Source organism: Lissotriton helveticus, chromosome 1_2 (genome assembly GCF_964261635.1).
Source record: "Lissotriton helveticus chromosome 1_2, aLisHel1.1, whole genome shotgun sequence".
In the NCBI taxonomy this organism is placed as follows: domain Eukaryota; kingdom Metazoa; phylum Chordata; class Amphibia; order Caudata; family Salamandridae; genus Lissotriton; species Lissotriton helveticus.
The window spans coordinates 192277780-192295372 of record NC_136058.1 but is presented as its reverse complement, the minus strand read 5'-3'; the positions used below and the strand labels follow the sequence as shown (position 1 = coordinate 192295372).

The window sequence follows — 17593 nt, the reverse complement described above, 5'->3', positions numbered from 1 at the left end:
AGCAGATTGTCCCAAACAATGCTGATTACACTTAAATGTAAATGCCAGCATTTGTAGAGCGCACAGCTACCTCCAACGGAAGTGTCCCGGCGCTGTCCGTACACCGCTTAGGAACCCTTCCTGGCTTTTCCCTGTGAAATGTCCACTCCTGGGCACCCCCAAGGTGAAGCCAGGCATCCCAGCGCCGTTGGGGCCGTTGTGGAGATTAAGCAAGCTATTGCCCAGAGTTGCAGAGTGGGACCCACGATTAGAATAGGCACCGAGAGGAGAATTATCATGTCCGAGGAAATTGAGCCCAAGACCCGCCGAGGCGGGTATTGAACCCTGGTCCCGGACCAGACCTCTCATCAGGGTCTGACGCTCTAACCATTTGAGCCACACTTCTCCACCTCCACTTCTGGGTAGGAAGGTACAGGTGGGGGGAGAGCGACGGAGAGCTGGTGGTGCAAAGTTGTGTGGTCAGCAGGAGGTGAACAGAAATGTCAACATGTTGTTTTCCATTATAGGATCTAAGGAAGAATAGAGTCCAGTGAGGCGGCAAAGGGGGCAGTATTCATCGGAGTAAAGGTGGTGAAGCTAGTTGGGCAGAGTCACTCAGCACTGATGTGACAAAGGGGAAACGGAAGAAATATAAAAGGTGATGGGCAACAACGCAAGGTATGTATGAGACACGGGGTAGAGCATTCCAGGAATTTGGGTGCAAAGAAAAGGGATGGTAGTGGGGTGGATCTGTTTCCTTTCCTCTCGTCTGCTATATTGGGTACCAGTTATTTATGAGCTGGGTCCATCTATATTTCCAGGTGGTTATGCCCTCCTCATTCCACTTGGCTAATTTCAGGATTCACTTTTCACTATACGATAAATCCCTCAAAGACCCTCTTACCACATTTTCGCAATTGGGGCCCAATGTCAAGGTGAATGGCTTTAAGTAAAGCATTCTTGGGTTAGGTGTGCTGAGTAGGTTGAAAGAAGTAGGACCAATCTTCGGTGCTCTTTCTGATTTTTTAGTTAGCTTTTATTGAGATTTTATTTTTTGAGAAGTTAATTCATAGCACACCAAATATTCATGACTGCAAAACAACTATGCTAGGCTTTTCCACATCGCTTCACGCAATTATGTATTGTTTGCTACAATCACTGATTATCTAATAACTCCAATGGAAAAAATAATTTCTTCTTGATATCGCGGAGTAAAACTGACATTTTGGAATATATGGTGTTTATATAAAAACATTTGCACACATGATACACACATGAAATAATTCCAGTCGATATGGGTTTTTTTTCATACATAGTTTGATCAATTTTAGTCAGAATCTTGTTTTACTTTTTAAATGTCTGGCTGATCCTGCCTATGGATCTGAATAGTGCCAAAGGAAGAATCAAAGTAAGGTACCATGGACGAACCCTGGTTTATTTGGATAACAGGAGCTTACATTCAGCGCAACAAGTACGTTATTTTCTTTCAGCAACACTCTTTCTAGTGCACACACTAGCTAACTGCAGAGCCTTCCGTTTGTGAATCTCCTCAGGTGCCAGACTGGATCCAGAAATCACCATTGCAAGGCTCCTAAGCGCTTGAAGGGCGTGGTGTTGATCAAAATCACAACTCTGACTCGCCTCCAGAAATCATGATACAGAGCTGTATATAGGCGCTACCACTTACAGTGGCCAAACACCTGTACTCATCTCCTGATCAATCATGAAATTCATCCTCTCTTTTGGAATCTCAATATTTTTCTTCAGCATGTCAGCAGATTCAACGAGGGCTCATACTGATGGTTGCCAGAGAACAGGCTTGCAGGCGGATAACTGTTCTACAACTAATATGCAGTGCTGTAGATCAGCTGCTGCAAACATCCAGTGGCAATAAGACTGATAACAAGCGTTCCAGCATAAGCTCACCAAACTGAAGGAAGACGTGCAAGGGCCAAAACAATACAGCAAAGGCATATGAAAGATCCAAGAGCTATTAGGGTCACAGCCCAATGTTAAGAAATTGTAAGTGTAAGAGAAGAAGTTTCTGATCCATGAAAAAGGACAGAAAACAGGACGCTAGAGAAGGGGTGCAGACACACAGGAAGTTGGCTAGGTTCCACGGTTAACGAAGACATGCATGCCCAGTACCGGCAAACAAAACTCCGTTAGCACTTCAGAAACAGTCTGCGATACTCAAGAAAGTTAGCAGGCTATCTGTAAATTTGGAAATGGTAGAGTCATGAAGTTTGAGTAATGCAATTTATGTCCAAAACAATGGTAAATAAAAATGTCAAAGGTGTTAAGTATAGTATACGTTTTGACCTTAGTGGTAGGAATTAAGTTAATCGGTCACAGGAAAGATTAGAGGGATGTCACGGATGGATTCATTTGGAGTGTAAATGCAAAGTCATTCTGAATTGAAAGGGCTTATTCATGCTGATGAATTGCATTGTTCGGTGGAATAATTGTTGTCTGTACACTTTTTTCAACCTTATATTGGCATAATGGCAAAAGCACTTACAGGTCAAGGTGGTTATATAACGTCTACATTGGACAATGAAGGGTAAGCAGCACAACGAATTGTTATATTCAAGCGATATTATGCACAGGAACCATTCAACAAATTGTCTATTACCAGCAACATTATTGCAGAGTATTAGTTGTCAGCTCCCACCAATGATGCAAGTGTATGTATCATCCACGTTCCAGAAGTAAACTTTAAAAATAAATCTGTGCCAAATGCCGATTACTATCACTTGGTCATTGGACTAGTGAGCCAGCTTTATAAAGGTAAAATTAAAATGTGCATACCTCTGAACGATCCCATTTTCTTGTGGGATTACACCGTTAATTGCTGCCTGGAAAAAAAAAGCAAAAGTAACATTAAATATTGCTGATGCAATCCAAAAGATGTTATGCAGAACAGAATGCATTATAAGTATTCACTTAGTCCAAAGTGAACTTTAATGCATGAATGAGGATTGATGATTAGTAATCACATCAACTTGTCTTTTGGCCAATGTGGGCTCTGCTTACACTGGACGTTTGGTGGGCGGACTCTATTTTATTAAATGTTTTGGACTTTGTTTGAAGACCAGAAATATTTGTTTAGATGAGACCTGTGTGAGATGTATCCACTAGCATCCCAAGGAATCTCATTACATGCATTTGCAGTTTTAAGGTTTTTTAAATTGGCACTTAGTCATTTTTTTCTGATTTTTCGTTTTTCCTTAAAAACCTGTTATTTCCTAATCCTTAATAAAGTGGGAAGCAAAAGCATGCTTTCCTCGTGCTGTTAGATGGAAGCGCTTTTCAGATTACATTTTCCACTACTTTCATATTCATCCTAAAATCATGTGCATCTTTTTTCACAAATGGTTCGTGAACTGAAGTATTCGAACAGAGTTCCATCCAATCGTCAGTTATAAGTTTTCTACTACAGCTCCTTTTCCCCCTATGTAAGGATTATGCCCCAGCCATGCTCTAATCACATATTTCAGAAAACTTTTAAGCATAAATAAATAAATAAAACAAGGAAACTTATCGAAGAATCTGTTTTGTGAGTAAAAAGTAAACAATTCTCTATGTAACTACTCTAGCTTTAGACCTAAAACAGTTATTAATAAACATTCACTTTGCGTACTTGACTGTAGTTAGTACCAGAATATAAGGCCCTATCCAGTTAGGGAATAAAGCCAAATCAGTGCGTCCTGAATATATAGATACATTAACTCATTAGCCCATTGGCCCAAAAAAACAAAAATCAGCACACCTGTGGCAAATTCACAATGCAGTAATTCCTTTAAAACCAAATACCATATGATACTAAACATTCACAGTATCTAACTTGAATAATCCCCAATGCAAAAGCTTACAAATAACTTTGTAACACATATATTACTTCTTCTAGAGATGTAATATTACTCCTTTTTTAACCAATGTTTGCAAGTGCTCATGAACTCGGGACAAGGGAGCAACATTAGGTCAAGTTTATCAAAGGTCTTTAAAACACAACTGGTCTAGCCCTTTTATGCAAGACTAAGCTTCATCACTCCACAGACAAAGCAATCAATCAGTGAGGGGATTGTAAAGTGACTACTCACCGATGAGGGTCTCAAGGGGCTGGGGTGAAGCGGGATGAGGGTTAGGCAGCTGCGTTCAGTCGAAGAGCCAGGTCTTGAGTGCCTTCCTGAAAACGTTCAGAGAAGGGACTCTGGAGGAGTAACGGGACAGACCAAACACTGACTTCACAACAGATCTCTTCTCTTTCACATACTTATGGTAGTGTAGAGTATTTCTCAAACAAAAGAAGGATTCGTAGGAAGGGGGTTTGCCCAACAAGAGGTGCTGAAGCAAATTCTCGGCAAGCAATGTCCAGAAATAGATTCCTAATTTCTCCTAACCAATTTATATCAACATTTCAGGAGACAGACATCAAAGTCTATATTAAGAAAGGGCTACCCAACTGAAGGCAAATACACTATCAGAGCAATGCAAAAAGTGCAAAACTGATTTCTAGCACAAACTTTTCAATTTTTTCAAACTATCCGGTTAAACTGGCTCGTTCGAGGGCATCCATAAATGGCGATCTGTCCTACTTTGCCTACATACACAAATAGCAACACTTATTAAAAAAATAGCAGCGGATTTCATATTCAAGTTCGTGAAGGCTCACATTGTAGTAATCAATCAATCAATCAAGAATTGAAAAAGTGCAACAGCTACTCATCAGAATGTCCTGGCTGTAAATAAACTGCAATAATTCACCCCATTCACCGAGTAAAACTCGCAAAAGAACTGGTCGAATAGTCGAGTTTTCACAGCTTTCCTAAAGAGATATTTCACCCCTGATCCTGCGGTAATGGCGCAAGATTAGGTAATATGCTTGAACTGCAAGATAGGAGAATAATGCCCCTGCCCACCTCTTTTTTTATCCTTGGCACCGATAGTAAGTTGGCAGCAGATGAACGGAGAGCTCTCAATGGATAATAAAGCTGTAGCCACATCAAAAGATAATGGGGGGCATGTGCCATATTAAGTTCTGTCAAGACTAGTGCCTTAAATTGAATGAATTCTCTCCTTAGTTGGTAGCCAACGGATCTCCTTCAGGTGGGGAGCAATTGGCAGACACCTAGGCACTTTAAAGAGTAATCTAGCTGCTGCATTCTGAACAATCTGAGATCTCGTGAGCATATAGTCAGGATGACCTAGGTCCAGGATATTAGCATAATCTATGTGACACATAATTACAGTCTGGATTAATGTCCTCTGTGCCTGGAAAGCAATCAGTCTCAAAAACTTAAAGATCTTAATCGTACATGCTTTCATTATTTCAAGAAAAGTAGATATTAAGCTACTGCTACGCATAATGCTAAGGTATTTAAAAATGCGCACTACTGCTAACATTAAATGTTTAAGATACCCTGTTGATTTTAAATTAACATTTACCAAAGACGGAGGAGCTACGCTAGCAACCAAGATGGCCGCGTAAGCTCCCGGCTCCGCCGACCTCCGCCAGAAGCTCATGAATCCTGATATCTATCCTGAATTCGAACCAGACTCCCATATGGCTTATGGATTGCTGAGATTAAAGATGCAATCCCAAGATTTCCATCTTCTCGCCAGACTAAGTTATGCCGTGTTTTTATTCTCGGCCTAATCCAGTGTGGAAGCCGGGGCCTCGCTTTCTAACCCATCCGGGTTGGAGTTGAACAACATCCGCTGCGAGACCAGGACGGCGTCCGGTCGCCCAGATTGGAAGAATATCCTGACCGGATTGGATGGTAGTGCAGTGGCCGGGGTGACTTGTGGAGAAGTGTGGCTCACTGGTTAGAGGAGGCAGACCTGGAAGCAGAGGTCAGCCCGGGACCTGGGTTCAATTCCCGACTCGGCGGGGTCTTGAGTCCTAAAATGTCCATGGACTCGGCAATTCTCGCTCCGGTGCCTACTCGATTCACAGGTTCACACTCTGCGACTCTGGGCAATAGCTTGCTTAATCTCCACAACGGCCCTTCGCGGCGGGATGCCTGGCTTTCACCTTGCGTTTACCCTGCCAGGGTTATCTCACAGGGGAATACCAGGATGGGTTCCCTAAGCAAGCGCTTAGAAACTGCTTGGTGATTTGCGCTATATAAATTCCTGTACATTTACATTTACATTTACATTTACTTTGCGGACACGGCGGCGAGACCCACCGATGGTCGTAACAGTTGACACTATGTGTTTGAGACCGGACGCCGATCCCTCGATGGATTTGAAACATGTTGTTTTAACCGCGAAGCGGGACATGCCTGATACAAAGGGCCCCGTGCGGAAACCAGACCTGCTGTGCTTTGTCAGCCCCCGAACAACAGACAGCGAGCCCGGAACTACCGTAAACTCACTATACTCTATCCCGATGCCGCCCAAGATGGACACAGACAACCTCATACTCCAAGACAATTTCCACAGCGATTTCCGGAGTGATTTTTTATTCTTTTCTCCCCAGTTGGTTAGAATACGTTTTTGTAACTTATTGTCGGTGGACAGACATCTCCGTTTGATTCGTTGTCTTCGAACATTACTACTTTGGACTCGATCCTACTATAATGACTTTGACTCTTTTGAACGCTTTGACTTTCCTCTTGAGATGGCGTCCCGAGCGGTGAGAACTCGCACGAAAAATCATAGTGGCCAGGGTTGAGTGTAATCGTCTGGGTCTGAAACAAAGGCTTTATTTGACACGGGACTTGTAGCCAAAATGATGCGGGAGTCGGACGGTTCTCTTAAACCCACCCGTTTGGTTTTAATTGCGGCTTCACATTGTCTGACTATATCCAGGGGGGGTCTGCTTCTGGCGGGGAATAAAGGAGACCGGGAGCCTGTATGACATCTCCTCCCCCACTCTTTTCCTTCCTTTAGGTTTTAGTTGTTGGGCGACAGGCACGCTGCTAGTGGGGTTAGGCCATAGCCATTGCAGGGGTGCAGGGTGGGGGGAATGGGGGGGGTTATTTTGTCTTTATTTAGTTCTATGGCCTTTTTTTCTTTCCCTCCCCTTTTACGAGAGTAGATTTGTCTATTCTGAGTCTATTTTTCACATGTCTGGGTGTCTACTCTGGTCCTATTTATCCTGTATACGTGAGTGGACGGGCCTTGCTAGTACAAGCTCAACGGGGTTGTTGATTATATTGATTTTTCCGTTCTATTTATACCTATTAATTTTGATGCCCCACGCTCCTTGTATTGATTATGTCATATTGGCCTATTCACCTGTACACCGTTGCAATGTATCCTATTGTATGACACCTGATATGTGTAATATTCCCTCGTTTTTCTTCTTTAAATAAAAAGATACATAAAAAAAAACATTTACCAAAGACCATAATCAAGGTTATGTGGTTAATCAACTTCTGCTAAATACATTATAAAAAGTCAGTCATTCAAAAATACTTTATTTCGGCTGTACTGCCATAAAAGCACAGTACGTATTACAATCCATAAAATAAATAAAAGAGTACAAATGTAAGGGAATCGAAAATTAGTGTTCAAGAGAGCAATACATGAATAAAGGAAGTATATTACAACGTTTCCATAATATTAAATGTCACTGGATAACTATCCAACCCCTGAAAAGTTGGCATAAAGTACAATCGATGAAGGCCTGGTCTCCTACTTTAGAACTTTAAGACCAATATCAATACATTTTGCATTTTGAACTGGTTTTTTTCTCCTTCTCCTTCTTTTGTTTAAACAAAATAACAAACCAAAAAACATTAAAATCGCAATGCCTAGACAAAAAAAAAAAGAAGGAAACTAAAGATATCATCACTATTCTCTAGGTGAAAGCAAGGGATAGTTGTATGATTATTTAGAGGGCGCCAGAAGACTATTGCCCAACTCTTTCCTTTTTAGGATTCCTCTACGTATACACCACATTGCAAACAGAAATTTCGAAGTAGCGACTACAAATAACGGAAGTGTTTCATATTTGAGTAGCCTAAAAACCTCTGTGTAATTTCTAAACCCCTGATTTCTACATAGTTGTAGAACCCACTTAGATCTGGACCTATGATATGCAGGACAGAAAAGCATTACATGGAGTTCTGTTTCTTCGGAGGCGGAGCAGCCAGGACAAGCTGCTTTGGCTGCACCCTTCCATTCATTTGTAAAAGCACGGAGCGGAAGGGAAAAGTGCATAAATTGTAGAAACAGTTTTTTTGCCATGAACGGTTGGATACTGTCCAAGGTCCGTTCCAATTTATACTGCTGCTTGGCATCAAGAAACCTTGAGGTCAAGCGTCATGAGTTCGTACTCCTGGTCAGTAGGGCAAATTTATATGCTTTAAAAGCAAGGACAAGGAACTTTTAAAAATACTAGAAAAGGTCTCTTCCGGTGTTGTCCACATACCTGCCCACCCCATAGAAAGGCAGACACTCCTAACATAAGACAGCCATGGTAGGTTGGTGGCCCCCAATATGGACATAACATCCCTCAGTTCCTCCCTGTAATTAACCAACTCAGGCGTACTCCAAATACGATGCCAGAAGAGGAGGGGACGTGAGTCAACTAAATCAACAATAGGGCCAATATCCAAATCCATCCTAAGTGGGGTTAGGGACGTTCCTTTTAGGAAGGCCCAAAAACTGCCTCATGAATATATTCTCGGTCACCATTAGGATCTGAGATGGACAGTGACCCCAAAGTTCAGCTCCATATAACAAGGCTCCCCTCGCTTGGGTTTTATAAATTTCAGCCGGGGGACCAACCACCTTTTGGGAGCAATGTTTATGAACTTTCAAAATACCTCCCGTTGACTGTGTTAAGTTTCAAATTAGCCTAGGTTATTTGGGTCCCCCAGTCCATCTTATCATTCAATGTGATGCCCAGATAATCGAAAATGGGCACTCTCTCTAGGGACCTACTTTCCATTTGTGGATGTGGACAATTAGTGATTTTAGCATGAAATTTAGTTTTCTGGACATTTATCACCAGATTCCTATTCCTGCAGAATGAACTAAACTGATCCAATACACGTTGCATACCCATTGGTGATTTTGACAGGAGCAGCGTGTCGTCAGCGAATATTAAGGCTGGTATTTTCCTATTTGCCAACCTTGGTGAATCTATATCCTTCACAGCTAATAAGGTTTCTATTAAGCCATTTAAAAAGAGGGAAAAGAGAGTTGGAGCTAACACACATCCCTGTCTCACCCCTTTCTCCACAGGGAAGGGGGCAGTCTACTCTCCTTTCTTGCTATATCTTACCCTTGCGTAAGTGCCTTCATGTAAACGCTTCAAAAGCTGACAAGGTAGACCAGCACCCCCATATCGTGAAGGAGTCCCCATAACTGATCACAATGGACCATTTCAAAGGCGGAATTGAGGTCCACAAAGATTAGATAAAGGCTACCCCCAACCCGGGTTACTGTTTTCCAGTAGATTAATTACAATCTAAAAATGTGATCTATGGTCTAGGTTTTAGACCTAAATCCTGCTTGTAGAGGAGTTAGGACATTCCTTTCGCCCATCCATGATTGCAATCGCCCCAGGAGAACACAAGCAAATATCTTTTGGGTAACATCGATAAGGCTGATAGGCCGATAATTTGCCGGGTTTAATGGGGAGCCTTTTTTAAAAATTGAAATAATATCCGCCCAGGCCCAGGTTGAAGGGAGATCCATACCTTGGATGATGGCGTTAAATAGAATCTGCAGGTAGGGTGCCCAGACTGTCTGTTCGGTTCTATACAAGTCACCAGGAATTCTAACCAGTCCCGTTGCCTTATTGGGGAGTACTTTGCCCAACCCCAGAGTAACTTCCAGCAGTGAGCAGGGTGGGGGATCCGTGTCTAAGGGTATTTGATTAACATCAACCATCACGTGCACTATGGTATCATCTAGAGAGCTAGAGTATAAAACTTTAAAATACAATCTCCAGGCATCTTCCCCTAGATTGGGAATAATAGCCGAATTACTACCAGTCTTCACTAAGTTCCAAAAACCTCTCATGTCTTTACTGTGCAAAGCTTTCTTGATCGCTTCCCATTTTTCTTTCTCCCAGGCTACTTTCACTGCTGCTATGGTATTATTATAGTGAGACGTAGCTGCTCGGGATCCTTATTTTTAACACCAAGTACCAGTGCACTTTTGGCTTCCCTGCACGCCTTATTAAAGCAAGGGTGTTTCGGTTTGGAGTCGAACTTGTTGGTATTCTCATGATTATAAAAAAACTCTGCCAACTTTAAAGACGTATCCTGGTGGTTCGTGCTTTTAAAAAAAAAAAAAAAATGTATTGCTGTGAACAAAAACAAAAAGCATCAGTTGACATACCTCTCTTTCACAGTAAATAATTACACAATTCCATATATCAGAATACATTTAGAATGACAATAAGGGTCACTGGGACACCAGCGCTGCCGTTTCCTCGCAAACACTCGGTGGAGTACATGTATCCCCCCTGTAGCCATTCCACGCTCCCAAGATCTTCCCCCATTACTGGGGCCGGCCCCTAGCAACGTACACCGATCTTTCCCTGAACATGCACCAGTCTAGATCTTCCATCCATTTTCCAATTTGTGGCACCTGACTAGCCCCCCACAGCTGAGCTATGTTACGCTTGGCAATCATGCATCCCAGGGTCATCCATTGCTTCTCATTTGTGGTCGGATCAGTAGGCTCCCAGACATTCAACATACAACGTCGTGCCTCAACCGCTAATTCCGCCCCTACTACTTCATAGATTCTCTCATGAATCCTGACCCAATATTCCTGTATTGCCACACATTGCCACAAAATGTGAATGAACGTTCCGGTCTCCCCACACCCTCTCCTACAGTCCCCGCTGTCCACCAAACCCATATGTACCAGACGTGGACCTGTAATGTATGTCCTGTGTAACATTTTCAACTGCACTAGTCTAAGTCGCATTTGGATGGCTACTACTTTTGGGAAGGAAACCGCCTCTCTCCAGTCTTCATCATCCAAGACTAGGCCATCCGCGCCCCACTTCTCCCTAATATTCACAAGGGGGTCGCTCATATGGTTGATCAGTTTTTTATATATCAATGATATGGTTTTGGTCGGTAGAATACCATCCAGTACTCGGTCTTCTGGTGGGGAGGCCTCTGGGAGTTCAGTGCCACGGGGAACATTAGCGAGCAGGGCATGCCGGACCTGAAGATATCGAAAACGCTCACATTCCTGCATCTGATGACGTTCCTGTAAGACGGCAAACGTTAGTATCCCATCCTCCCCCCACATGACCTTTATTTGTGAGATCCCAATGAGGTCTCATCTATCAAAGCCCTTCGTCTTCCACAGGCTGCCCAGCCTTTCCGTGCTCCACAGTGGGGTTGCCATAGTGAGTCTCCCCTTTCATTGCAGGCATCGCGTAGCAGTGTGCCATACATGCATCGCATGTGCCGCTGGTCCAACGAGGGGAAAGCGCCCGTTCCTAGCGTAGAGTGCCCTGGTGAAATGACACCCGGGCATCTGCCCACGGTCCATCGCATATCCAGGGTCCAAAGGGGACCCAAAAATAGCGTGGTTGATCGGCGCCAGCTGGGAAGCCCAATAGTACTTACGTAGGTCCGGAAAACCGATCCCTCTGTAGTACCAGGGAAGAGTAAGCTTGGAGAAAGCAATACGGGGTCTGCCCTCCCATAGAAGCTGTCTCTGGAGGGACTCCATGTCCTTAAAATACGAGGAGGGCACTGGATCCATTGTGTTTTGGAGCGCATACAGAAAGCGGGGGAGAATCATCATTTTAAATAACACAGCCCGGCCCAACAAGGATTTCCATGTCACCACGTCCCTTCGAAACTTGGCCAGCGGGGGCTCAAGGTTCTCGTCGTACCTCAGTTTCGGATCTTTGGTCACAAATATGCCCAGATACCGAAACCCCACATTTTCAATCCGCAGTGGACAGGAACTCGGGACGACCGGAGGGTCACCGCTAATAACAAAAAGTACAGATTTCGCCCAATTAATGGCGAAACCCGAGTACCTTCCAAATACGGCCAGGACGTCAATGAAGTTGATCAAGGAAGCCCGGGTGTTGGTAAGATAGAGCAGGATGTCATCTGCGTAGAGCGAGATCTTACCCTCCCACTCAAGCGTCCAGCGCAGCCCGCGAATCGACCGGTCCCATCAGACCCATGCAGCGAGTGGCTCAAGTGCCAACGCAAATAGTAATGGGGAGAGGGGACATCCCTGCCTTGTACCCTCTCCCAAGGGAAAGTCTACGGATGTGTGGTTGTTTACCACGACCCTGGCTAGAGGACTAGTATATAGGAGACGGACCCAGTCAATGAACTCCTTGTTGATTCCCAACTTCGCTAAGACCGCAAACAAGTAGGGCCATTCGACCCTGTCAAATGCCATGGTTGCATCCAGTGACAACAGGACTGCAGGCTCGTGTATGTGCGATGCACCATCCAGAATCCCGTGCAGTCTTCTGAGATTGAGGGCTGTATTTCGGCGTGGCATAAAGCCAGACTGGTCCGGGTGGACCAGAATCGATATGACCTTAACCAGCCTAGTCGCCAATAATTTAGCCAACACTTTAGGTTTGGCATTAAGTAGTGAAATCGGCCGATAGGAAGAGCACTCTGTTTTAGGCTTGCCTTCTTTATGGATGACAACGATGTTTGCAACACATTGGTCTTAGGGGAGTTGGCCCGCTTATTTACTTTCGACGAACATGGCACTAGAAATGGCGCCAGCCAATTCGTGTTAAGTTTATAAAGCTCTATGGGGATTCCGTTCGGGCCGGAGGCTTTCCCAGAGCGGATACCCCTAAGAGCCTGCGCCACCTCGTCATCCGTGAGTGGGGAGTCCAGATACATCATGTCCTCCTCCGAGATGCTGGGCATTGGGATATCGTGTATCATAGCCGTGTTTTCGGCCTCTGAGTAGGTCCCCTCCAACTGATATACCCTTTTATAGTATGTAGAAAGTTCGTCTGCGATCTGCTGTGGGTCTGTCACCAGTCCGGATTCCACCGTCCGCAATTCCGGCACTAACCGCGAAGCCCATTCCCCCTTCTCCAACCACGCTATCAACTTTCCTGCCTTATCGCCATGCTCATAAATCCTACTTTGCGTATCGGCAATTTGAACTTTTGCCTTGTCCCTGACTGAGCTCCTATATTCATCACGGAGGAGTTTCAGTCGGTGCAGTCCCTCTGGAGTGGCCTCACCTGAGACCTCCCCCTCCAGTACTGACAAGTCAGTCTCCACCCTATCCACTTCAGCTCGAGCTTTCCTTTTCTTTCCCGAGACTAACGACAATACCTCCCCTCTAATGACCGTCTTGTAGGCATCCCACAGGGACCGCCCCGGTTCCACCGACCCCAAGTTGTCCTTGAAATAACGTTCTGTAATGTGTACCACTTCTTTCTTAGTATCTGGGTCTTTTAAGTGCCAAGCGCTAATCGGAGGGATCCTGCCCACGTCTCTGTCCCACTGCCAGACTGAGCCAGACCGGGGAGTGATCCGAAATCCTCCTACCCAAGTGTCGTACCTCTCTGACCCCCGCCGCCTGTAGTGCCATCACCAAAACGTAGTGCTGGCACTTCTGGAAAAGGAGTGATGTGCTGCAGAGGCATGTGTATAGTGCACTCCACCTGGGTTCCTATGTCTCCACCCGTCAATGAGACCGGTGGTTTCTATAAAGTCAGACAACCACCCCTGAGATGGCGTCAGCTGTCTGGCCGGGTATCTGTCCATTTCACCATCCACCACAGCATTAAAGTCGCCCCCCACTATCAAAAGCCCCACAGGCAAGGACAAACAAATTCTGCACAGGTCCCGAAATGTGTCAGACTGCAGCCCCGGCGGGACATACACCGACAAAAAGTCACTGTTTTGCCTTCCCACGATCCTGAAATGCCAATGTATCTGCCTCTCTTGTCCGCCCATGTGGCCTGAACAATCAACGGAAAGGAGTTCCTCACCAGAATACCCACCCCCCGGGACCCAGTCGTGAATACAGCATGCGCCGCCAACTTATAACCTCCCCTGTGGAGGGCCATACAACGATTACCGATCAAGTGTGTTTCCTGCAGCAATACAACATCCAGGGAGTGCCTCCTAATCATCTGGCTGACCTTCCCCCTTTTAATCTGGTCACCAAGGCCATTCACGTTCCAACTAAGCGCCGTAATCCCCAGACCCTGTCTACCAAGTGTCATTATAACGATAAAGCTTGCAGAGGTCACTTGATGCTAATAAAAAAACAAAATAAAGCGCAAATGCTTGTGCGCATACTGAGAACAAAAACACAAACCACCCCAAAACACTCAACCCCTCTCCCCCCACCCTGCATGCAGCTTGTGCTCATCCCCAACTAGCAGTGTGCCTGTCGCCCCCGATCTAATCTACAGCTAACTAAAAGTAGAAAAATAGAGGAGGGCCCACGTACAGGCTCCTCGCCACCCCATCGTAGCCCCTGTGCATATTAATCCACTCAGATATCTGCTAAACTCTACGGGTCAGGGGATCTATCATTAGCCCACCCCCACGCCCACAATGCTGAAATATAATAGAGGTCCATGCAACCACTATTTTCACAATGAGTCATTGTTCATCCGCCTCTCCTCGGTCCTGGCTCTCAGGGCCCGGCCTGTGGATACTTTCCAGCCAGTCTGTCGCCACCTCAGGATTGTCAAAAAAACAGGCTTTCCCGTTGTGTTCCACACCGAGCCAGGCCGGAAACATCATGGCATATTTTATCCCTTTATCTCTCAGTTTCTTTTTCACCGAAAGGAAACCCTGGCGTTGTTTTTGAACCATCTGGGTAAAATCAGGGAAGAAAGAGAGAGTCGCATTTTCAAACGGAGCCCCAGCTCGGGCCGCCTGGAGGATCACATCTCGGTCTCGATAATTTAGAACCCTCACGATCATCGGACGGGGGGGGGGGGCGCCCCGGGTTTGGGTCTACCCCCGGGAACTCTGTGAGCGCGCTCAATCGTGAAGAAGTTGCTAAGCCCTTTAAGTTTTAGGTGGTTAAGGATGAGGTCCTCCACAAACGAGTCCGGTGTTTGACCTTCAGATTTTTCTGGTACCCCCAGTATTCGAACGTTGTTTCATCGTGCCCATCCTTCATACATCCAACTTGCGATCCACCTGAACTCGTGAGGCCTGAAGATCACGCACCTCCTGCTGCAGCAGGTTCACGTCGTCTATTAGGCTAGCTGTTTTGAGTTTCAGAGTCTTGACCTTTTCATTAGCCTTTGCGAGGTCCGCTCTTATTAGCCCCATCTCAATGGTAACTGTGTCGAGTTTGGTGTCCAGGGCCTCCATCTTCTGGCCGAGGGACGACTGAACTCCCGTGACTGCTGCCATGAGATCCTTCAATGTCGGCTCGTCCCCGGCAGGTGCCGTCTCTTCCCCCCCAGCGATGGCCCTCTTCGCTTCCACTGGGGATCCCTTGAGCGTAGTGTAACGGTCCAGTTTGTTGGACTGGACATTTCTAGCCCCTTTGGAGGACCGGGGCATGGTCTTTTCCGGATCTGTCCTAGTCGCCATCTCACCACCCGCCTCTCGACGTCTTCACTCCACGCCAGTAGGGAAGACCTCCGCACTTTCGCTACTCTCCAGTTGTCAACTACTGGCCTCCTTTAGCCGCGTCTAGCACTCCTCTTCTGGAGCACCCACAGCCACCCAGGCCGAGCCGCCCCCGGCACACCGTCTGGCTCCCAGAGAAATATCAGGTCCCCCCCCAGGAGCCCTAAGCAGATTCAATAGGTGCCCACCAGTCCCTGCATGTAACCAACGCCGATGCAGTGGGCACCCCCCTTTCGCTGGGTCTTCCGGGCTGCATATCTGCGCCTCGGCCGTCTTCAGTGGCTTCGACAATGCACCAGTGGTGACTCCTCGCCGCCCCCGACAAGAGGGCCAACAATGCTTAGCTTCTGCATATGACCATCGCCGCAGTAATCAGAGGATCTCACCCGCAGGACGCACGTCAAAGGGATCCCCAACAACCCCTCCCGGCTGTGAGCCAAAAAGGGAGAATCGCCAGGTCCTCCACTAGCTTAGAAAGATTAGGGTTCCCCCCAGCGAATTCCCATCACTGCCCCCGTCACCAGTCGGTGCTTCAGCTTCCACTTTCTGGGGCCACACCGCTCTCCGGAACTCTCGGGCCGGCCCTCACATGTGCCAGGCCCGCTCCTTGGGGCTCCACAATGCCGCCCCGTGCTTCTGCACACACCAAGCAGTCCAGAAATGCCCCGGGTGCATCCCGACCAGCGCCCCAGGTGAGTCCTTTCAGCAGTCAGCAGCCCCCTCCAGGCCAGCACCGAGGCGGCCAATTCCACCAGGACTCCAGAGTTTTCACAGGGATTTTCCCCCGGTCTGGCCACGCCGATGTTCTAAATGGCCTTTTACACCACCTCCAGCATCCGTGCAGCCCCGCTGGACTATGCCGCCATCCTCGCTCCCCGGGGGTCTCGCCGTTGTTTGACCCTCAGGGCCGGGCCACTGCGTTAGCCTGTGCACCACTCCCCCACGGCGTCGCAGTTATGCCGTGGCAAACGCAGAGCAATCCCTCTCTGTGTCCCTCTATGGCCACTGGGAGTCCTGCTCAGTGGAGGTCTTGGTCACCCAGATAAGGTAACAGCGACAGTAAGTCCAATGTACACCCGGACAAGCCGTCCTCACTGCAGCGCCATTAATTCTAAACAGTGCGTCACTCAGGCACGGGTTCGCAGCCCCTCAGACGTCATTCTCATCAGTGCAGCAGGCTCGCCACACTCATCGGGCGGGCCCCCGAGGCGGCAAAGATCCCCCGGAGCTCTCACTCGGTGGCATGCCTGTTGGCCGAGCCGGTAGCTAATTGTCCGTGCCCTACCTCAGCCGGCCAGCTGCTGTGTTGATACTGTGGGGCCGGGCAGATGTCCGCCGCACTCGAAATCGGGCCGATCCCCCCGGCCCACGGCGGCCGATGTTGATGCACTACTGTGCGGCCGCGCCATCACTCTGGGTCCAGGCTTCCCAGGCAGTCAAGGCCGCGATCTTCCCGACGGTGTAGCTTCACCGCCGGACCTCGTGGGTGGCTCGGAACAGCACTCGCGGGCGTCGCTTTCACTCCGCTGCAAGGGAGTGGGTACGGGGCTCAGGATTTCAGGCAGTATGTTGTGGCAGGTAGGAGAGGTCGGCGGAGCAGAACCCCTAAGCGGCCATCTTGGTCGCAGGCTTGGCTCCTCCTCCTTCTTGGTGGTTCGTGTTTAACAGCAAAGATTCATCGCCTTGATGATTATCAAACACACGGAAAGCAGTCTCTAGGAAGGGTATAGTCTGTGAATACAGAGAAGCCATTTTCTCATTAGATACAGCTAGAGTCCCCCACCGACCTCTTCTTCCCCCTTCTGCTACAATTAGATTTGGGGGAGGTTGTGTTGGTAGACCCTGATCAAACTTAAGTTGGGGATAATCTATCTCAAGTACCAATGGATTGTGGACGCTTTTACATCGAGATTGGACCACAAGACCCAAAATTCTAAACCAATTCTCTACATCTACCAGAATATAATCAATTGTGGTCGCCTGTCCCAATTTATTAAAAGTCGGGTTTTCCGGCCTATCTGAAGGGAATCGACAGTTACAGGCTCTAAGCGAATGGGTGAGTGTAAGTG

General features: G+C 46.9%; 1 protein-coding gene across 2 annotated transcripts in view; it reads right to left on the bottom strand.

Annotated features, from left to right (window-relative positions):
• FAF1 (Fas associated factor 1) overlaps window positions 1-17593 on the bottom strand; it is a 1925838-nt gene that overhangs the window by 1669852 nt on the left and 238393 nt on the right. For both annotated transcript variants that reach the window (XM_078671305.1, XM_078671297.1), the window contains exon 3: window positions 2791-2837. In XM_078671305.1, coding sequence (XP_078527431.1) covers window positions 2791-2837 — 47 coding nt within the window. The remainder of the gene's footprint in view (window positions 1-2790; window positions 2838-17593) is intronic.